Source organism: Lontra canadensis, unplaced genomic scaffold (genome assembly GCF_010015895.1).
Source record: "Lontra canadensis isolate GAN:19392208 unplaced genomic scaffold, GSC_riverotter_1.0 scaffold140, whole genome shotgun sequence".
Taxonomy (NCBI): Eukaryota; Metazoa; Chordata; class Mammalia; order Carnivora; family Mustelidae; genus Lontra; species Lontra canadensis.
Window position 1 is genome coordinate 2,991,055 of NW_022631134.1, and position 23,274 is coordinate 3,014,328.

The 23,274-nt window shown below is 35.3% G+C and overlaps 1 protein-coding gene across 1 annotated transcript in view; it reads right to left on the reverse strand.

Annotated features, from left to right (window-relative positions):
• The window catches only part of DCDC1 (doublecortin domain containing 1), a 214,437-nt gene that overhangs the window by 165,376 nt on the left and 25,787 nt on the right, over positions 1-23,274 (reverse strand). Inside the window, exons 4-8 of the mRNA XM_032843444.1 lie at positions 21,870-22,033; positions 19,752-19,877; positions 16,769-16,874; positions 9,331-9,465; positions 6,473-6,591 (exon numbers count right to left, since the gene is read on the reverse strand). Coding sequence (XP_032699335.1) covers positions 6,473-6,591; positions 9,331-9,465; positions 16,769-16,874; positions 19,752-19,877; positions 21,870-22,033 — 650 coding nt within the window. The remainder of the gene's footprint in view (positions 1-6,472; positions 6,592-9,330; positions 9,466-16,768; positions 16,875-19,751; positions 19,878-21,869; positions 22,034-23,274) is intronic.

Consider the following 23,274-nt stretch of genomic DNA (forward strand, 5'->3'; position numbering starts at 1 on the left):
TAAGAAATGTCAGGTAATGCTCTATTAAAGTGAGGCACTTTATGATCTGGGTAGAACATGTCAAGGTAGCTTTCCAAAACTGGCTGAGTGTGCATTAGCCTTTTACCCACATCCAGTTTATATTAGAAAATGTGAAGAATTCTTGGGCATGGTGAAATAGACGCTTGATAATACTGTAGGTTTCCAAGCCCCTATCCTCAGAACTTTGATTCTGAAGGTCTGGACGCCCCCCCCACCCCCATCTACATTAACAGGTATTGCAAGTGATTACCATTGTTAAGAACCCTAGGGAATTTGAATGTGTGTGGTCTACAGATAAGACTTTTAAAAACACTGAACTACAGTGATGAGAGCAATGGGGGAAGGAAAGACTACATACTTACTATGAAAGGAGAATTGATTTGGTGATTGAATAAATGGAATGCAGGTTAGAAACAGAAGGCAAGGATAAATTCCAGATGTCAAATTTGAGGAAAGAAGAAGGGAACGTGACACTATGAAAAGAAAGTGAATTTAGAATGTAGAAGAGGAAGCAGAGATATGAGAAAACATGAATACTTAGGTAAAGTTTTTTTTATGAAACATCTTTCAAGGTCTAAATGATCCCTAAGCTAAGAATCTTGTTATCAGGCTTTAGACAAATATAATTGTTGCTCTATTTCAGCACTGGGTAGGATGGGGGAAGTATGAGGAGAAATAGTCCTTTTGGAGACCTTTTTATGTTGTAATTAATAAAGGAAAAGAAGAGTTTTCAAAAAGTTTTTGACTTAGGGTCCTGAGCTAAAATGTATGACTTAGAAAATGGAATTCATTATCCAAAACAACAACAAATAGACTGAGAATTTGAAGGGAACTGAGATGAATAAAGTGCAATAAAGAGAGATGAAGTGAGCTGGTCAAAAATCAAAGAGCTAGGTAGTATCAAATAGATAGTAGAACCCAGAGCACCTGAATTTCTGCATGTCTTCTCAATTAGATTAGAAAAGTATAACACAAATTACTTTGTGTTACTTGAAGATTGAAAATGGAATCAACAGTTTAGGCTCACTGGTTAGAATCTGATACATAATCTTAGTGACTTAACACACTTTAGTGTGAATATAGAATTTTTTATACAGTTGTGTTCATATAATCAATAAATATTCTCATACTATACAAATTCTCCTGAGGTACCAAAAAAGCTCATGTTTCAACCATTGGGTTGTCAATCCCAAGCTTATAACTACACTCCTTTTAAAAATAATAATAGAATGACTGCTGTAATGCTTTGATGGAAGTGTGCTGGGTTTTGATAAAACTTAGATCATTTTAATGCAGAACAGCTATAACTCAGTACAACATTATTGCATATAGGCAATTCCTCCTGTTGCATAAATTATTGTGAGCATATTTCTTCAAGATAAATAAAGTGGAAAATGATAATTTTTTAAAATGTAAGACATCTGCAATTGGTAATTAATATACTAATGCTAACTGTCAAAAGCTATAAAATCCAGAATTTTGTCTTTTAATTGAATTATCATGTTGACTAGAGGATGAATGTGATTATAAAAACATAAACTACATCTATTTCAGTTTTGATTTTCTGATTTGTCGCATCTTTTCCCCAAATAATATTACAACAGGAAAGATGTTTACCAGATTGTCAACGGTATGAGGGCAGAAACCACAAGTGTCCTAAGAACTGATTACAGTGCCTATGATAGGAGATTAAAGATATCTTTGAATAAATAGATATGTGAATAAAATGTCAAAATGTAATCACCCTAAAAATTAATAAGGCCGTTATGAAAAATGTTTTGAATTTAATATACAGCGGCTTAGGAGATATTCTTAGTGGGTAGCTAAAGAACATAAATTATACCTCGATTAAGAAAATAAGGAATAATTCTGAAAGAAATGCAAATTTCCTAGCATTTCTCAAATTTTATCATAGCTCAAATTCTGTTCAAGAATTGCCTTTTTGGAAATTTTGCAAACAGCATGCAGGAAATTTTGCAAACAGCATGCAGTTTCAAATCATATATAAGCCTTGTGAGCTTGCTAGTAATTTCCTTATCAAGAGTCTTTCTAAGCATTTATCTATAAACGTTACCTTTAAATTTTATTACCAAAGTTATAAAAAACAAGATTCTCATGTGGCATCTACACTAAGCAGGGGAGAAGATATCATTCTAAAATATAGTGACTTCTTTAAAAAATAAAATTGCACAAACATAAGTACATCTGTTTATTTTTAAAGATATTTTATATGTAGAAAAATCAAACTTAGATCCAATATGCAATGATGTTTATATGGGACTGAATTAGAAAATAGCATAGAATTTCCTCTTTTTGGTAAACAAGCAGCAAGCTTAAAAGATTTTTTATAGAGAAAAACAAAACTAAAAAATAGCAATAACAATATCAATAATGAAAGAAAGAGAGGAAAATGAAGAAGCAGTATTCCATCCAAGAATCAAAGTTATAAATAGCATAACATGTACTGGACTAAGTTCTGGATCTGGATCTGACATTAGCTAGATCAGATATATGACCTTTCTAGAACATTTAGTCTCTAGTGGACTTGGAATTTCTTATAGAGATAATTACATTATTATCACTATCACAACCACCACTATCACCACTGTTACTACTTCTACTTGTAAAGAAGGGTTTAGAAGAGATGCTCTTAAGAGTCCTTCCTTCTCCGAAAGCATAGGACTTCCAAGACTAGTCACATACTCTCTTTTTACAAGTAAGGAGAGAACTAAGCCCTGAGAAGCTTGCTCATTGAGTATGCATATGCACTTTCCTATTTCTATTGGGAATCTACAAAGTGTGTATACACACACATACACATGTGCATACACACATACATTTTTTTTTAAATACACCATTTATCAGACAGTAGAGACCATAAGGCAGCCCATAATCACAGTTCAGTTAGGGGAAATTTCATAAGCTAAAGCTCATTATTTCCCAGTTGACTATAAGGAGGACTATTATATCATGCTTCACAATTACAAATCTATTTTCCCAGATAGCTTCAGATATGTCTGGATATTCCAATGCACACAGATCAAAAGTAGGATCCATAAAAAACAGAGGAAAGGGATTTCCCCTCCATGATTCTTAACACAGTAGGAGTAGAGATAAGAAATTTGATCCATCAATCCAACTGTGAAGTTACATATAGACAATTTTCTACTTGATGTTGACATTTCTAATAGTGTTATCTGTGTGTTTGAATATTACTTAAACGCCAAATGGTCCTTTCTACAATGGGGCAGTCTGTCATTCTGCTTTATTCTCTTAGCCTCCTAAACTTCAGGACCTGACCAAAGAGATGACTTTCAATCTCTCTAATTACCTGGTGATGTGCTGTTTTCCCTTCTATCTGTCTTTTCATCTTCTGCACCTAGCACTACACAGCTACACTTGGTGGTTATAGTTAATGGTGTCCTTAGAGCAGTGTTTGTTTAACCTACTCTAGATTAATGTTGGCAGGTTATCATTCTATTTCCAGCAAGACCTAAGTGGGGAAAATAAAAAGAAGATGCAAAACACCATAACTGAAAAATTAACATTGAAATAAGACAGTAAATAAATAAATAAATAAATATTATATTTGTTGTGTGATTTCTACTTTGAAGGGAAAAAAAAGAAAGACAGTAAAGATTATCAGACAGGGATTAGAAATGAATGAAGCAGGCTAGAGCTAGAGTGAGGGCTACTATTGGGAACAGTAGAAAGTAGAGCAAACCAGAGGATATATTCCATCTGAATCTGTTCCTGCCTCACTGGTAAAATGAGATGATGAGAGTTCAGTACTGCCCATTCTTCTGATTTTTTGCAAGAAAAGACAGAAATATGTTACTTTTGTGTAAAATCTCCCTATTTCTATAGGCTCACGACCAATTCAAAATATTACAATAATGTGCAGGCCAAACAAAATCCATGGGCCCAATTTTGTAGTCTCCATAATCTAACCTCTGTGTGTGGATGAATGGGGGTGCTGCCCTAATTAGATTGTGAATTGAACAGTAAAAGCCAAATCCTACATATCCATATTCTTTAAAACTGAAGCAAAATCAAGATTTAATTGGTGGCCTTATTAAAAGACTTTGATGCAACTGATTTGTCTATAAGATGTCCAAAATATCTTTTAGAAAGAAGCATTTTTTATTTTAAGGTTTATGATTTTTTAATTTTCTATGATTTTCAGATCATTTGGTAATGACATCGTTGGTTTGCCTTTCATCTACTCATAGTCAGATGCACATAACAGAAAAAATATTAATAAACAAATATGTGCAAGCACTTGCTATACTAAATAAGAATGAGTGATACCAAAGGAGACATAACCAAACAAATGAGGCATGATATGTTTGCAATATTCTCTGTGAGTTGTCAGGTTGCTACTTTAAGTGTTAGTTCTATTGTTTTTAGTATTGAAAAGACTACGTCTTGATTCATAGTTTTTGTTAAAATCGTATTACACTACGTAAGAGAAAAGGAAAAAATATTGTCTCTAGAAGTTGTATGAAGATTTATGTTATTTATAATAATTTATGTTATTTATAATAAATAAATTATAAATAAGTTTATGTTATTTATAATAAATGTAATATATATTATAATAAATATATGTTATATATATTATATATTATAATAAATATATGTTAATATATGTTATAATAAATAAATTTATGTTATTTATAATAAAATATGGTTTTGTTTTAAAAAAATAAGACAAAGAGGCACTTCAGATACTCTTAGAAAAGATAAATATACTTGAAAAGTACCAGAGATAAGGTAAACTCTAAAAATCTTGGTCCCTACTGCTTTCTAAAAAACAAATAGCTTCACCGTTCGTGAGAACTTGTAATTTTCCAAATTTTCTACTATTTGCTTCTACCTTACAACAGATTTTGTTTCTCAGATAAAAATCAAATTGCATTAATATAAAGGCAAATAATCTACATTTACATAGGGATCATCCCCTTTCCCCCTTACCCACCCATCCTATCTCTCTCCTTCTCTCCCTCTCCCTTCTTCCCTTCTTTCCTGAATTAAACAAAATCTTTCTTGTAAAATGGAGATTTTTTTCAAGTAAAACTTACTACAGTGGTTTTTTTTTGTTTGTTTGTTTTTGTTTGTTTGTTTGTTTTAATTATCATCTCTTTTTTTGCCCAAGCTCTTTTTTCTAAGCAGCAAGGACAAGGTTTCAGCCCCACTCAGTTCCATGATGATCCTGGCCAGAGCAGGAAATAAACCTCAGTGGGTTCAGGCCAGATCAGCACTAATTTCAGGATCCAGTAAGACCAGGGAGAGCCATAGGCATGAAGAGTGTGTTCATCAAGCTATAGATAACCTTTCCAGAAACCTGCCATTTTGACCTAAACCACTGGTTAACTCTTCCACTGACAGTGCTCTCCCCCCAAAACTTCCCTCCAAAGTAAGCACTCAGTCATTCCTTACCCATTTTGATTTTTTTGTTTGTTCCCCTAGTTTGTCTTTTTGTACTTCTTAAAACCAGCTTTTTTGGGGCGCCTGCGTGGCTCAGTGGGTTAAAGCCTCTGCCTTCGGCTCAAGTCATGATCTCAGGGTCCTGGGATCGAGCCTCGCATCAGGCTCTCTGCTCAGCAGGGAACCTCCTTCCCCCTCTCTCTCTGCCTGCCTCTCTGCCTACTTGTGATCTTTGTCTGTCAAATAAATGAGTGAAATCTTTAAAAAACAAACAAACAAAACAGCTTTTTGAGAAACAACTGACACACAACACTGTAAAATATTGCACAACTGACAGGCATATATTTAAAAGTGTAAAATTTGAGAAGTTTTGAAACATGTATAAACCTATTAAACTATCACAACAATCAAGATCGTGAACATACCCATATCCATCTCTCCCCCCCAAAAATCACCCCAAAGTTTCCTTGTGCCCCTTTGTAATCTTGATCTCCTATCCCTCCCCATCGTCCTATCTCCAGGCAAACACTAATCTGCTTTCTAGATTAGTTACCAAGTCAGCAAAAACAAATAGGAAGGAGACTTTTGATGCCCTACATCTCATGTAGGGTCTCCTCAATTTTTGTCTCCTCAATTTTTCTTTCCCAGTTCAGTGTTTCCTATTCAGAAGATTTTAAAAAGGTTAAGAATACACACACAACATTAAATATTTAAATTAACAATCAAAATGCATGTAAAGAAGTGAGTTCTAATAATTATAGACTAAAGCAGCAGCTTGTCTACATCATAGGTACATGTTGAACGCCAACATTTCACTTTCAAAAATGCCTAAGAAATACTACCAAACTGACATACATTTTCAAGCTTATTTGTGGTTAGAAAATTAATGTTGATATTATAGAACACAAATTTAAACACTTAATGAATATTACATCTAAGGTGGGAGGCATCGTGATTTGACTGCTCAGAAATCTTGAAATTAACATTTATTATTTTTAGCTAAATAGCTCATAAGCATTACCTTTTCTGTAGGATTAATTTATATCCTTCTAGTGATGTTCCCTCAGCAGCCTTGACTCTGATTGGATGACCAATAGCTAGGCAGCCCTGCGTTATCGCCCGGCTCAGGATCATTCCAGCCTTCCAATGAATAGAGAGGGGAGAGAAAGGTCTAAATAAGTTAAAAGAACCAGAAAATTCAACAATGTGTCACAAATAGTGAGGTCATTATGCCTGGATAACCCCGGATATTAACAGTTGCTGAAAGTGAAACACTACCCACAACTTAGCAGTCAGTGAGCCCTGCTCAGAATCAGTGATCTTCTGTCCAACAAGGGTGGCATTTTACAGTTCAGTGCAAAATAAAACAGACCTTGATATCTTCATTTGTCCTTTTTTTTCTGTGCATATTTCACAGGGCAGTGATTTGGGGTCCATCATGTGTCACTTGTTATAGTTATAACCACAGAGCTTACTTGAAATATGTATGCACAGGAAAAGAAAAAAGTGCAGTGAACTGAAAAGATTGAAACAAATCCTTAACCTTCGTACCAGTTTAAAGTTTTATTCTGGGTCTAAATACCATGGGTTAAACATTTTAAGGTGGTTGTGCACTGTTTTTGTTTTAAATGTTAGGATACTCTGATAAGGAAATTGGTTTGGAATATTGTTTAAATGGCCAATTAACAATTTTCTTACTTAGGGAATCAACAACACATTTTAAATAAGTGACAACCACTGAAGAATTTATTTACACACACTGAAGATTTATGGCATGCGAAAGTGTCTATCCTAACAAGTAAAAATATTTATTTTGAAAAAAGGGAGAGAGCATTCAATCTAAAAAGAGTTTCAAAATTGTCTTCTTTTTAGCATGTAACTTTTATATCTCATGCTTTCATTGTGTGCTAAAGAAATATATGATAACTTGGGAAAAGTATTTCTTTTTAATTTTGGTTCTAATAAATACTGGATGGAATCTTCATTTGAACAAGCTTGTCTCTACAGCAAGAAAATTCCTTGGGGTGAGGATAAAAGGACATTTATTAAGCATTTTCTGTATACCAGATCCTATGCTTGAACTTCACAGTGCTTTCTTACTTGTCACCCCAGCAACTGTGCAAGGTAGGTATGACTAACTTCAGTTTATAGATGAGGAAACAGTGGTTTAGTGCAGCTAAGTAACTTTTTCAAGGTCACACAGGCATTCTAATTCCCACCCATCTAACTCCAAAAGCCCATCCTCTTTTCAGTAAGCATTTCAATTATTTCTGAGGAAATTTTAGACAAGTACAGATTTTTTGCTATCATGAAATTGTAGAAACAGATACCATAAAATTGCAGAATATGAGATCTCGAAAGGAACTCTTCATATCATATCAGCTGGTCCAACTCTTTTCAGATAAGACTAAAGCCCAGATACAGTGTGTGACTTACCCAAGGTCACGCAAATGTTCAGTGGCAATGCTAACGCTTAAGAACTTCCATCATGCTCAGACATTAGCCAAATACAGAGCAGCGTTTTACATTACAGTGAAAAGGTATAAATTTTGAAGTCAGATAGACCAAGAATCTTTCCTCTGTCACGTACTAGCCTCAGTTTTTTCAGCTGTATAATGTATAAGATTAAATGAGATAAGAAATATGTAGAAGATGCCTAACATAGAGCAGATGTTTAATAAAATTGCAAATATTGTTATTAAGTCTGAAACAAAATACAATTTAAAAAGGGTTCGTAGTTCATAGAGTCTCCAAGTTGGAAGTAGATTAAAGAAATGTCAACCTCTTTCTGCCTGAATATATGAAATGAACATTTCTTGGTGCCCTTGTACCTTAATTACTCTATACGTTTGTTTTTAGCTCTCAGAGAATCAAAAAATAACAGTTAAGGACAATCCCAAATGTCATTTGAGAAAAGAGTTGCAATCCCCTGCCCCCCAAAAAGCAGCAGCAAACCTGCCTGAGTGACTCTGCACCCAAAGAAGTGCTAAGAAGAGGCAAAAATAATCTAGATTGAAGGCAAAGTAAGACATAAGAAGGGTAGACACAAGCTGCACTATCTCTTTCCAGACATAAATATTTGGTCGCAATTACACAACATATTTCAATAGCAAGAGGGAAGGGGAGGGCAATTACATGTTTTCAATTTAAATCAGATCCACTAGTATAGTAGTAAAGTTAAAAAATTAAATAGTGTCAATACATGGGTATAAAATGTGTTAGTCATTGTTCACATTCTATACTCAAGGATTTCTCTTAAAACTATCCTTACTAGGGGCACCTGGGTGGCTCAGTCGTTGGGCGTCTGCCTTCAGTTCAGGTCATGAGCCCAGGGTTCTGGGATCGAGCTCTGAGTGGGATCCCTGCTCAGCGAGAAGCCTGCTTCTCCCTCTCCTACTCCCCTGCTTGTGTTTCCTCTCTCTCTGTGTCTCTCTCCATCAAATAATAAAATCATTAAAAACAACAATAACAACAACAAACAAAAACCGTCCTTTGGGAGACTGTACACTGTCCTTGTAGGGTGCGCCCCCACCAGGCTCCATGAAGATCAGCAATGAAGACTAAGGAGTGGAAGCAAATGACCTTCAGACAAACTTCATGAAAATGGTGAGTGTATGGACTGTTCGGAAGTTCTGTGACAAGTTTAAATATTCTCTGAGTATGAACTAATCGGCACGTGTGAAAGTGAATTGAATGCTCACATGGGGATCCACAGCAGCCCTCTGCACGAGACAAACCAGGAGCAGAGAAGTAGCATTCCTGACAATCGCTCATGCCTCCACTTGTAGGCTTGTGTGCGTGAGGACACCAGGAGCTGGAGCCGCACTGTGAGCAGCGAGCATGGGCAGTCACTCGGGGAGATCAGACACTGTTGTGTACCTTTGTGATCAGCCACACACTGGCTGCAGGCCACAGGATGGACGGCGCAGTCTCACTTCCACTACTTGCTTCCCTACTGGAGGAGCTCCGCTTTTTGATGGAAACAGAGGCATGAAGGACAATATTGGGATCCACCTATACCATGAGAAGAAGTACGTGTTTTTAAATGTATAGTCAGAAAGTCCACCCTCTTCAACACACCCAAAACAGGTTATCCTAGAACATTATATTTCTGACTGAAAAGATTTCTTTTGAAGTAGTAGTGTTCCATCCCATTTAATTTAATTCAATTAATACTTGGTGAGCATCAGCTCTGATACGCAAGGCCCTAGACTATGTGGTATGGGGTATTATAAAATATTCTTCTTGCCTGGGAACCCCTGGGTGGCTCAGTCAGTTAAGCATCGGCCTTTGGCTTGGGTCATGGTCCCAGGGTCCCGGGATTGAGTCCTGCATCAGCCTCCCCTGCCCCGTGGGGAGTCTGCTTTTCCCTCTCACTCTCCCTCTGTGCTCTTTCCTCAAATAAATAAATAAATAAATAAAATCTTAAAAACATTTTTTTCTTGCCCTAGAGAAACTTGCAGCAGAAGAGGCATTAACACACACACACACACGGACAGACAACATAGATTCTAGAACAGGGACATCAAAGGAGAACAGTTAAGAGTCCCCACAATCTTCTAAGAATAAAGGGACATGAGTTGAGAATTTAATGATAGTTGTGGGAAAGGACAGGAGGGAACTAACTGGTAAGGCACAGTATCCCTGTCTCCCATATTTGTTATCAGACTACATACATCAAAGAAATTGTATACCTTCTAGCATTTCTCACTTAGCCATGATTATAAAATAGGCATTCACATCACCTGTAGATATTCTACTTCATATTTAAAACTCTTCTGCTAACCTATATGATCACTTTTCCTGAGTAAATTTTTAAGTATCAATATTTACTTATATAGGATTATGGGAATATGTCAGTTTATACTTTAAACCCAATAAATGACATTGCTTCAATAAACATTTAAATTATTTTCTAATACTAAAAAGTGTATTCTAAATCTGCACTAACACTAGATATTTGTCAAGTACCAATTGATTCTTAAAAATTCAAAAATTAAATGATCATTTAAAAGGCAATATTTACACATGTGATCAGGTAATAACAAAAGGACATAACTAGTATATTTGGTAATTACACCACAATGGAAGATAGTTACATCTCAAGAGAAATATTTCTTTTTATTTTTTTAATTTATTTCTCTTTATTATTATTTATGTGAAAATAAAATTTTAAAAATGCAGCAACCCCACAACAGAAACGGATTTGACTTACAGCTCTTTGATTGTGTTTTCCCCAGTTAGCCAGTAGTGGCTGGATTCTGGAGGGGAATCCCCCACAGTTTCTGAACAATGATAAACTATATTCTACTAATCCACCCACCACAGGACTCAGCATTTAAAGTAACACTCTTACTCAACCTTCTAACTCCAAGTTGCCATCACACTCAAAACTCTCCTCTGCAACAGGGAAGAAGATTGTTTTGACTGGAATTAGTCAGACAGAAGAACCGTACTGCCAACTGCTTCTTTGTCCAGCACCTGCTGCCAGCGCCTAAATTCTTGTTATCTCCACAACATGGTTTAATCTTTTAACAGTTGGCTTATTGGTGAAGAGCGAAGGGGTTCTTTGTGTCTGTCTTGGGTTGGCACCCAGTATTAACACCATGCTGTTTTTCGAGAGATATTTTGCTGGACAGTTCCCAAGTGATTCTACATAGACCAGACTCAGCCAGGCCCACTAACTCAGCTTCATTGCCTGTTATTAAAAGAAAAAATCTTGCCAAGTCTGGGGTTTTGATACATTTAAAATTGACAGTGGCTATTAAATTTCAATTCATGATCTCATCTTTTCTTCCATTTTTAGTTTAATTGGATAGTTTAGCTTTAGACCAAACACTTATTAAGGTGGGAAAGATAAAAATGGTGAAAATTACAATTCATAAAAGAAAAGTGCTTTGACAACCTGCAACATGGTCTACCATGCATGCGTGCGTGCACACACAGGTATGTGATAGCATTGAGGCTGAGCTATTCTCTAAATACATATTATCATGTGTGTCATTAGGTCATTAGGAAACTTCTTTTATTCTTTGGAATACCTATATATATATAGGAGATAGATGATAGATAATAGAAAGATGGACAGATAGATAGATAATGTATCTCTTTAAATGACTGTTATGATTTTAGTTGTCTGAATAAATTATATTAATACAAAAGCTGCCAGTGATTAAAAAAAAAAAGGTGCATGCATACTCTGGGCCTCTTAAAACTTGTTTAATTTTCTTTTTCCAAATCACTAATGAAAGCTGTTGATATTCCTGTGCAAATTCATAAGAGAAACACTTATGGTGTTTATTTACAGATCTGAGGAATGAAACACAAGACAGTGAATTTTCTTGAAAGCAGGAGCTCACTGATCACCCCCTTTATTCAAAAACAAATCATTTGCTACATAGAAATTTTATAAGATTTTTCACTTCTGATCATGAATTTAGGGCCAAGTTAAAAAATGTGATACACAAATTTAAATCACAACTATAAGGAGAGCCTGGGTGGCTCAGATAGTTAAGCATCTGCCTTCAGCTCAGGTCGTGATCTCCAGGTCCTGGGGTTGAACCCCATGTCGGGCTCCCAGCTCAGCAGGGAGTTTGCTTCTCCCTCTGCCACTCTCCCCTGCTTGTTTTCTCTCTCTCTCTCTCTCTTAAATGCATAAATAAAATATTTTTAAAAAATAAAATCACAACAATAATAAATGTTATAAAATCTCTTTCCTCGTGTCCCTACTGTTCATTCTTAGTCTTTTTATTCCCTAAATCTATAGCTGATTAATACACCCACCTCAAAGACCAAGAACTGGAAAAGTCTAAAGGCAGAAAGCACCAGTGAGTACATAATTATGCAATCAAACAAGGCAAAATATCTAAGATGTAAATATGCAGTCCTCAAATATCTTCCACCTATTGGTTTAAAAATAAGGAAGGAATAAATAAAAAGTTATTTTAAAAAAATAAGGAAGGGACTCGGGAATTTATTTAAAGTTTTGTGTCCTATTCTAATGGCAATTGGTTCAAAATTAAAATTAAAATTTTGTATTTTTCCCAGTATAAATTGTTTGTAGAAAACATTATTTTTCAATGACTTGCCTTCCAAAGAAATAGAACAATAAAAAAAAAAAGTGTTCATTTTTGGTTAGTCTCCTTTGTGATATATAAAATAATTCATTCTGCTAGTATCCATGACTGCTGAATTTACAAGTTGTAAGTTTATAACTCTTAACAAGAATGTTACAATTGTAAAATCATCATTTGGTATTGTTCTTGCCGTTTCCATACCAAAAGTTGTCACTAATGTCGTGCTAAAGTCTGATTATACCAAAAGGCTAGGATCAAAATATGTTTCCTTTCCATTTTGGCAGAATGTATTACCTGCTAAACACTGAAGTCCATTTTTCTGCTATTTTTTCCCATAGCTAGGCATTACTCAAACTAATGTTTTTTCTTTTATATTAACTACTATGAAGTTTAAATCTCATCCAATGCATGGAAATATTTAATTTTATTGCCCTTAAGCTGAAGCAATCTAAAAATGTTATCAATTTAAGTAGCAAGAGAGAACTATTGAAAGATGTATTTGCCAAAGTGTCATTTTGTAGTAGATTCCAAATCTTTTTTTGAAATGGATAAAAGAGCAACAGGTTGTAATTGTCAGGGTTATATCTATCTCCTACATTACTAATAGGGATTATATGTTCCAAATTTTTCTCTGTAGGAAAGGTTTTACTTGTCAATAAGAGTTTTAAAAGAACAGTCAGGGGTTGGGCACTGATAAGTCTATCTCAAGCCAATTTTAAAAAGTATGCATCAAGAATATCGGCTTTTGCCTCCCTCTCTCTACCCCTGTTGTAATCCTCTTAGTGTCTTCTTTACCACAATGAGCATCAAGATTCTACAATAAAAGGCCTATAGATATCTATCACCTCTGCTAGAATCTTTCTTGAAAAGTGCTCCGTTTCAGGTTATTAAATTACTATTTCCAATGCACTGATCACCTCTCTGTATATAATTGTAGGTGCTTTTCTGAAAGGATTGTAAAGGTTTTTTAAAAAGCTAAGGGAGGGCCATTTTTCTTTGAAAGCTTCCTTTTACTAGCCAGCTTATCAAATTGTTGCTTTCTTATACTACTATTTTTGTTGGACTGAAATTTTATTCAAAACCAAATTCTTCTTCTAAAATTATAATAGTGTACAAACTTTCAGTTGAGAGTTTTCTCATTTTTGCTAAATCATTAAAACCAGTTAGGAATGGTGAAATAATTGGATGTTATTCTCTCATTTTTCAACATGAGAAAATATAGTTATCTTTTAAAGTCCTACATTGCATAAAATCAAAAAAGAAGCTTCCTCTGAGTTCTTTTTCTCTGATAACTCTTTGATATCCTTTTTCCCCCCCCCAGGTTTGAGCTGTTTTCTGTTGAATGAGTTAATTAACTAGTGAATTCAATTCCATCTAGCTAACTCTGAACGTGTAGATATTGCAATAATGACAAGGATGATCAGGATGCCCTCTGTCCCTGAGCAATGGCTAATCCAGCAGGGAGGATAAACAAAGGACTCCTGAGTTATCTTCCTAACACAAACATCAAGTCAGATCCTGCTTCTGCTTTGATATCTCCAATGGCTCCTTGTTTTCTACAGAACAACATCCAGAACCCCTAACACTGAATTAATACCCTTTATGACCTGATCCCAATATTCTCAGTGGAATCTACCATTCTCCCTTTTCTTCTCCAATGTGACCTGAAATGTGTTCATTTGGAGCACTGGTTGACTTTGAATCGTGCAAAAAATGTTTAAGAGAAACATCAAGTTCAATGTCATAAGGATCACAGAATGAATGCAATGAAGATCTATGTCCAGAAACATCATATCCAGTTTGGGGATGAAGGTTGGTAAAGAAAGCTTTCATGAAGCAGGCACAAATCAGATAAGGTTAGAATGATGGGCAGAATTTCAGCGAGCATTTAATGAATGCCAGCTGTACACCAGACAGTGTTAGAATATGGCATAAAAGTGACAAAGAAGGCTGGTGGGTGGTAACAAAGAAAAAGGGGTTGAATTCTAGGCAAAGTGATCCACATGACCATAACAACAGAAATCATGAAGTACTTTCAGAAAACAACAAATGAACAATCAGGCTTGGCTAACACATGAAGAACATATTAGAGAATATTGAGCCTTAAAAGAAAGGTTGTACCTAGGTTTTTAAAAATTATTCATCAAAAATGAATTGTGCATCTGCCCTGTGTGAGCAGCTGCCATACAACAGATCTGTGCTAGAATTCAAAAATACAAAGATGAGTAAGACATAATGTCTGTTTCCAAAGAATTCTCAATTTAATGGAAGAGAAAGACACAAAAACAAATGACTATACCAAAACACAAACTTTAGGAACATTTTCAAAGGATGAAAAGAAGTTTCAATAATATGAAGTTCATTCTTTCTGGAGGATCTGAGATGGCTCCATGGAAGAAGAAGAGTTGAATAAAGCCTTAAAAGGCAAGGAATGGGAATGGTGGGGGGTATATATATCCTAGGCCAAGAACAACACATACCATGGCACAAGTGGACATGAAGAACATGTTACAGGGCACAATTTACTAGCTCTAACTGTAGTGTAGTGTACAAAGATCAAGAAGAGAAGATTGGAATGGCAAGTCAAGATTAGGGGCAGATTAGAGAACCATGGAGATCAATGAAGGTCTGACGAGGATTTGGAATTTCAGTGGGTAACAGGCAGGGTTACAAGTTTTTTTGAACAGGAAACAATGTCACATCAAAACCTAAAAAGGAATGCCAACAGGATCAGAATTATGGTAAATAAATCTTAATGAGAGATGAATATAAAATATAAATGTAGACATTAATTCTTTGTGTATTTCTCAACTTGAATTTATTTTCTAAATTTGCTCAAAATCTGACAGGGTTAGAAATACAACTAACCCTGGAATAACACAGGTTTGAACTAAATGGGTCCCCTTAGATGTGGATTTTCTTTGATACAGTACAATGATATAAATGCATTTCTTCTTCTTCATGATTTTCCTAATAACATTTTCTTTTCTCTAGCTTATTTTTTTGCAATAACACAGTACATAATGCATACAATATGTAAAATACCTGTTAACCGACTGTTTCTGTGAGGTTTCTGGTTAACGGTAGGTTATTAGCAGTTAAATTTGGGGGCAGTGAAAAGTTCTACATGGAAAAAAAATTATATGTGTATTTCCAACTGTGAGATATCAGTACCCCTAACTCCATTGTCCAGGGGTCAACTATAATTATTTATTTTATTCTATTTTTATAATTGTATTATTTAGATTCACAGGTGTTTTAAAACAACTAATATTTTCAGTATACATTTTGACATAATAAACTGACAGTCATACAGAAATTAGAAAAGAGCAGGTTGGGACAATGGATCTTTGCATTGTCTTTTAGAAATAAAGGGCCCAGACCATTTAACAGGAAGTCCTACTTTGAGCATCTTTATCACTGTGGGTACCTTTTGGTTTTGATTTCATGAGTTCAAAAACTAAAGCTTATGCTGCTGAAATGGACAACAACCCTGCCACTCAGGAAAAAAACAAAGTTATGATTCTTTCTTTGGAGACATGTTTCAAATACGTCCCTACTCATAGCTCAGTTGAAGAAGAAAATTCTTTACTGGCATTTCTAAGTATAAATTAATAAACAAACCTTCTGAATTGGGTTGTAATGAGTTGGGTTTTCTAAAGAACTCCTATTCCTTAAATACATTGACCCACAGAGCAAAGAGATCAAATGCTTGTTTAACAACCATGTTAAAGACTTTTTAAAACAACTCCAACTTATTAATACAGTAGATATAAAGAAAATATACTAAGCAATAGCACTTAAATGACAACTCAGGTAAAAATTTTTCTAGTGGGAATACTATATATTGGTTCAGTTTTAAAGTGCTGAATTAACAGGAAGTAAAGAATAATACCTGCCCCAACATTTGTAAAATAATCTGTACTTTTCAAAAAACCTTCAAAAAATCCACTCAGTCACCATACAGTGAATGACTGTCCAACACATAAAATACGTTTATTAAGTACAAGAAAAAATTCTGACCTTGGGGGTGCCTGGGTGGCTCAGTGGGTTAAAGCCTCCTCCTTCGGCTCAGGTCATGACCCCAGGGTTCTAGGATCGAGCCTGCATGGGACTCTCCGCTCAGCGGGGAGCCTGCTTCCCTTCCCCTCTCTCTGCCTGCTTCTCTGCCTACTTGTGATCTTTGTCTGTCAAATAATTAAATAAAATATTAAAAAAAAAGAGAAGGAAAGAATTCTGACCTTGTTCTGTAGGAAATGGTTCTCCAAGTCCACCTTTTCAAATTGATCAGGTATCTCTTGACTGGTACTGTTCAAATTAATTGGAAATCTCTCACAAACTTCCCAACTAAGAAAAGTAAAATATTTAACTATTATTGTTAAAATAAAATGCACTTAATTATAACTTTCTTTATTCTACTGGTATAATAATTTACATATCTTATACTCTACTAGGGAGAGAAAAACAAATGTATAGTTCACAATCTTTTTAAACAGAAATTTGTAAAGTGTTTTGTTATCTATAATTGGGAAACGAAGACTTCAAATTTGTATCTTGCAACTATTTATTATACTGGAGGATTCCATGACTGATTAATTATAAAAAGAACAGAGAAACAAACAAACAAAAAAATGACTCAGTCTTACAGAATCACTCATAGTGGACACCATCTTCACTGTTAACTTTTACTCTAAATACCATGGGCTATAAATAATACAAGATAGTTTTATACTTAAAATGGTTATGTTAGGCACATTGTTTTGGCACTTTTTAGACAGTCTTACAAAGGAGCACATTCTAGGGGGCACACAAACTACAAATGGGGAGTGGGAGGTTCAGCCAAATTAGTTCAGCCAAATCACTTATTTTTTAAGACTTTATTTTTCTGAGACAGAGAGAGAGCACGAGTTGGGGGTGGAGGGGCAAAGGGAAAGGAGGAAGCAGACTCCCTACTGAGCAGGAAGCCAGATACTGGGACCATGACCTGAGCGGAAGGGAGACACTTAACTGACTGAGCCACCCAGATGCCCCCAAATAACTTATTTTAAAAGTGCACTAATCATTACTCTAAAGAAAATTATCTGGCTAGCACTTATATGTTAAGACATATCATATGGCATGTTATTCAACAAAAACCAGTTCTGAGACAGGTAATAGTATTTTTTGCAATACCCCGAGAGATATGAGTTAAAGTATGATTATTAAGATTTCAAATAATGCATGTTAGAGTATAGAAAGATTTTCAAAGGGGATCTATAAATTATGTAAGTTATCTTCCAATAAGTTTGTTTTCAATAAGGGTAGTTTCATATTGTTATGCTTAGTGACCTAGATCTAACTTAAAACCACTCAAAAAAACAGTCTTTAACGCACCCAGGAAAGGGAAATTAGGAAGGAATACATGAATTAAAAATTAAACTCCTAGCTAACACTTGAAGGGGAAAGGGTCTGGGCAAATTTAGCAGTTTGGGGAAAGATTGTGGCACATGAAGTGAATCTTCTTATAAATGGAAATGCCTGCAAAAAAAAGTACTGGGGTGTCTCCTGAATGGTGCAGCCAGTTAAACATTTGCCATTAGGGTGGTCATGATCTCAGGGTCCTGGGATCAAGCCCGGTGCTGGACTCCTTGCACAGTGGGGTGTCTGCTTCTTCCTCTCCCTTTGCCTTTCTCCTCCCCATTCATGTGCGCATGCTCTCAAAGAAATAAAATATTTATTAGAAAAAGAAAAGGAAAGTATGCTAAGCTATTTTCTATCTATAAAGGAAAAGAACAAGACAAAACATTCCAGTCTTCCCTGGATAGTGCAGGCAGTCATTGGAGGATAGAACTGTTTAAACAACCAAGGAAGACCAAAGAATTCATCTTTGTAGACATGTTTAGCAATGTCTAGCTATATTGAGTGACCTCATCAGACAGACCACTTCTGGTTCTCTGGATTTTCCCTCTACATCCAGCCTTTTCACCTGTATATTAAGGAAAGCTATAAATTGTTAAACTACAAAGTATTAAAGATAGATGGGATCTTATAGATAGATCACCTAATCCAACATACTATCAGAATCATGCTGACTGCCCAATATGATAGCCATTAGCCACATATACCTATTTAAATTTAACTTAATATAACTTAAAATTAAAAATGTAGTTCCTCAGTCACATTAGTCATATTTTAAGTTCTCAGTAGTCAAAACATATGCTTCCATCATCACAGAAAGTTCTAGTAGAGAGTGCTAGGTAGTTGTTAAGCCCTCAGTTCTTAAGAAAGACACTCTGGTTTAGAACCCTGGCTCTATCATGTACTAGTTCTATGAATGGACAAATTACTCTGCCCTTCTGTGCCTCAGTTCAAGCTCTATAAAATGGAGTAATAATAAGATAATGTAATGATGGGATTAAGATCATTGTTTTGAGGATTAAACAAATCCTTACCCAATTCATTTAGAACTGTGTTCAACACTTAGCAAATACTGGGTTTTATTATTTACAGATAAGAAACTGACACCCACGGAGCGCCTGGTGGCTCAGTGGGTTAAGCCTCTGCCTTCGGCTCAGTTTCGTGATCTCAGGGTCCTAGGATGAAGTCCCGCATTGGGCTCTCCGCTCAGTGGGGAGCCTTCTTCCTCCCGTCTCTCTCTGCCTGCCTCTCTGCCTGCTTGTGATCTCTCTCTGTCAAATAAATAAATAAATAAATAAATAAATTCTAAAATAAAAAGAAAGAAAGAAAGAAGACGCTGACACCCACCAGCTCATGGAAAATCATGAGCAGCAGAGATGGGGTTAATTCTCAAATCTTCCAACTCCTATTCTTCCCACCACTCCATCAATTCTTTAGCATATTGCTTTTGTTTTCAATTTATCATCATCAAAGGAGACGTTTAAATATGAACATTCGTACAAGAAAACGTTATTTAATATTTTAATGATACCACTCAAAACTCTTAATTTAGAAACATCCACTAAACATTTTTTACATTTTAAATAAAACTGTTACATCTGCAAAGCAGAAACTTGAGTCTGCTCATTGCCTCACAGGTTTTGTTGTTTTTTTTGTTTAACTCGAGAGAAGTTACTGAAAAACTTTTTAGACACTAGCTCATTATACCATGAAATAAGCCAATAAAATAAGTTAATTGCTTATTAAAACAGTACAAAGAACATCTTTTAGTGTTGCAATCTGAGTTAGGTATTTCAAATTATTTTAACTGAGCACATGTTAATTTACCTGTCACATCCAGGTAGCAGAACAGCATTAGGATCCAAGAAGGTTTTATATGCTACTGTAATGCCATCTCTGTCAAATGCAGTCACCTGGTCAAAGGTGAGACTCAAAACAGGTGTAAGTGGAGATCTGAAAAATGGATAAAACATCAAAGCTATATGCAAAATCATACAAATATTGAAATTTGAGCACAAATAAATAATAAAACCTATAATATCAGTGAGTAACAAAGTCCAGAAATAAGTGAATTTCTTATTATATGGCACTATTGTTGATACCTTATACTGACACCTGAAATGCACATTTTAGTTTATTTGGCTGATTTATATGTCAAGGATAGTTGTAAAACATGTAATTCTTAAAAATAATTTCAATAATAAAAGCAAAGTATTTAGTTGAGAAAAACAACCAATTGTCATTCATGCAATTTTTACTTTTTAACATTTAACTACAATGCAATACACCATTAACAGTCTCTGGAGCTGACAATTAAGTGAATTCTTAATATTTGGCTATAAATTACTATTTTTGTGAGCTCATTAAATGTTATGCTGATTTGATTTTTCATATTACATACTGTTAGGTACTTTCTTTTCTATTTAATTATTTGAGAATTAAAATCAAATAGGAAACAGACCTTAAATAAAAACAATGGCAACTGGCATTATGTCAACTATGAGCCTTTTCTTTTTTTCTAAATTGGTGACAAAGTCACCAACAAACATCATTAAAAATATCAAATTAGTCATTGCTTTCACTTTAATGATGATATTTAAGAAGATATTATTAGACACACATTTTATTAAAGCCTTTACTTGTAATTGGAAGAGCTTGCTAAATTATTCAAGAATTCTCGCCACTGTAAAATTCATCACTGTTCTACCATTACAAAAACAATTCTCACAATGTAACTGAATTATATCTTGAAATCTGTCTATGGAAGAAAACATCATTCCTTACATATATTTTTAATTCTATAAATTACACAGCATAAGAAATTATTAAACATTTTAATTTCCCTCTCCTGGGAGAGAAGAAATCAAATTTTATAATATACTATCTACAACTAGTCCCACCAACTTCTTCCAAAACCTTCCTGAATTTGTGAGCAGATTTATTTCAGTATTTGAAATCTTGACTCTTAGAAGATATAGCAAATCCAATCAGTTCCTAGTCCATCAATGCTATTTTCATTATAATTAATATACGATCAATTACACTCAATAAGTGAAGTTATTTTCCCCTACTTTCCCTATTCAGATAAATAGAGGCTTAAAAAATTTTTAAGTCGGCAGAAAAGTGTGTTTAAGTTTCCTGACAAGCAGTTTCCGAGTTCATCTGGATGTGTCCTGTCAAAATATGCATACATTTCTAAGATATTCCACACAACAGCCCAGTTCATCAGTGCCTGCAGACTGCAGCCTTTCTGTTTTCCCAGAAACACAAAAAATTTTTCGCAGGAATTTACCAATCTACAAAAATTTACACAATGCTCAACAATAACTAGTAATTATTGTGGGATAATGTAAGGCGCTTTTGAGGAATATAACTTAGATAGGATAGGGCTTACAAGCTTTACCAATTTATCTTTAGCTGTCCTGTCATTGGTGCTTAAAAGGTTAAGACTTTATTTGTGAAAACATAGAGAGGTAGTGGGGAATCATGTTGTCTACAGCTTCATAAATCTTGCTTAAGATCCTTTTCAATTACCATCCATTTCTCCTTTAAAAAGGGACAAAAAATAGAGGAGTGGAAGCAGGTCAGGGCAGTGTGCGACAATGACAGTGTGATGGGCTTGGGCCCCCCGTGGCGTTTCCATCTGCTATCATTAAGGTGACTACTCAGACATGAACAAATCCCACTTGCTGTGCTGACAGGCAGACTTCAAGAACTATGACAAGGCATTAAGACAGAAAGTCAGAGAGAGAGAGAAAGAGAGAGAGGAATGTCATATCTCACAAACAATACTGCCTCACAAAAAAAACGCCCCTGAAATTTTATTGGAATTCAAGATTTTTAAAAAAATTCATAAAGGGTGCTACTTGGCTTCTCAACTTTCCTTTTAAATTAGCTTGCCCCTGGAAAGGTTGAGGATAGACAGAATAAACACCTTGCTCCTACCTGTATGCTTTACCATAAGAGACCCAAATTTTCTGCTCATTCTTCAGCAAAAGTGGATTCTTAATTTCTTGACCATGTTCATCAAAAAGCCGGATTGAAGAAAAATTTAGACCTGATGGGTTGATGGGTGATCCTCGAAGCCTTTGATGAATCTTGAGAAGTAACTGGTATTGGGGGAAAATAATGAAGAAGTAATGTAAAATGTGAACATCTATAACAAACTGTCTCTACTCTGTAACAAATGAATCCAAACAAATGATAATTAAATTCATATGGAATGTTAAAAGAAGTGTGAAATGATGGCAATGTTTAGCTCAGTGTAAAGTAACAAAATGAGCATGGGCTTTTAACCAGCAGGGGGTGCCACAGGCTTGTGATTGAGCTCTGACCCTTTGGCACGGGGACTGAAAGCAGATGTGACAGCCTTAGAGAAAGAGCATTTAGCTTCCCCCACACGGTAACAGTCCTCTTTGATAAGGGTTATGCTTTTCTTGTCCGAGCCACACATTTTGTTCGGATCCTTCCAGAGCATGTTCAGATTTTGGAATCAGCAACCTCCCCATCCCCCAGATAAACTGCAGATAACAATGGTAGAACAACTCACCACTTTCAGGACTGCAAAAATAAACAGGATTTTCAGCCAATGTCTGTTTACCTACAAGAACTCCTTTGAATGTAGTTCAATTAAGAACCTTGCAAAAGCTTGTGAGCTGCTTCAGTAACGAATGTTTTCAAGTTATGAGTAAGCCATAATTGGAATATGAAGTATGAAAGGCTCTCATTTGATATTTTAAATGATAGCATTGCCAGTGTTTGCTTCTCTCTTACATTCAGGTTACAGCAAGATCTTCCTAATTTCAGGCACATTTTAGTGAAAGTAAATCCCACTAAACTGTGTTGCATATGGAATTTTAGAGGACATTTTTCTTTATCCATCAACTTTGTTTGAATGTTTAGGCCTCTGCTCCATCCCACTCTGCACCCCACACTATCCATCACTGTTCTCCCCTGAGCCTTCTGTCTTCTCTCCCTTGTCAGTTCTTGTGTCTCTCAATTTCTCATTACTCTGTAATCTCCGCAGGGATGCGGATACATTTGTGGCCTTTTCTTGCCTCGCTGCTATATGGGATGCTTTTTTTGCTCCTTCTATTAATTCCCATTGAAGGTACCTTGAGAAGCTAAATGCCAAAACTCAGAGGAAAGGAGATAAGTTACAGTCTTGCCATATATCTCAGTTTCCTCACTTATTGGCTATAAACTGTTGTCCAGGTAAAAGGTTTTCTTTGACCAGCAACTATATTTACAGAATACCTAAGATTTAGGCTTTGTTGTAATTGGAGATGAACACCCATGTCTCTGACTTCATTAGCTCTGCATTGTTTTCCTCACCTCTGTGTTGACTAGA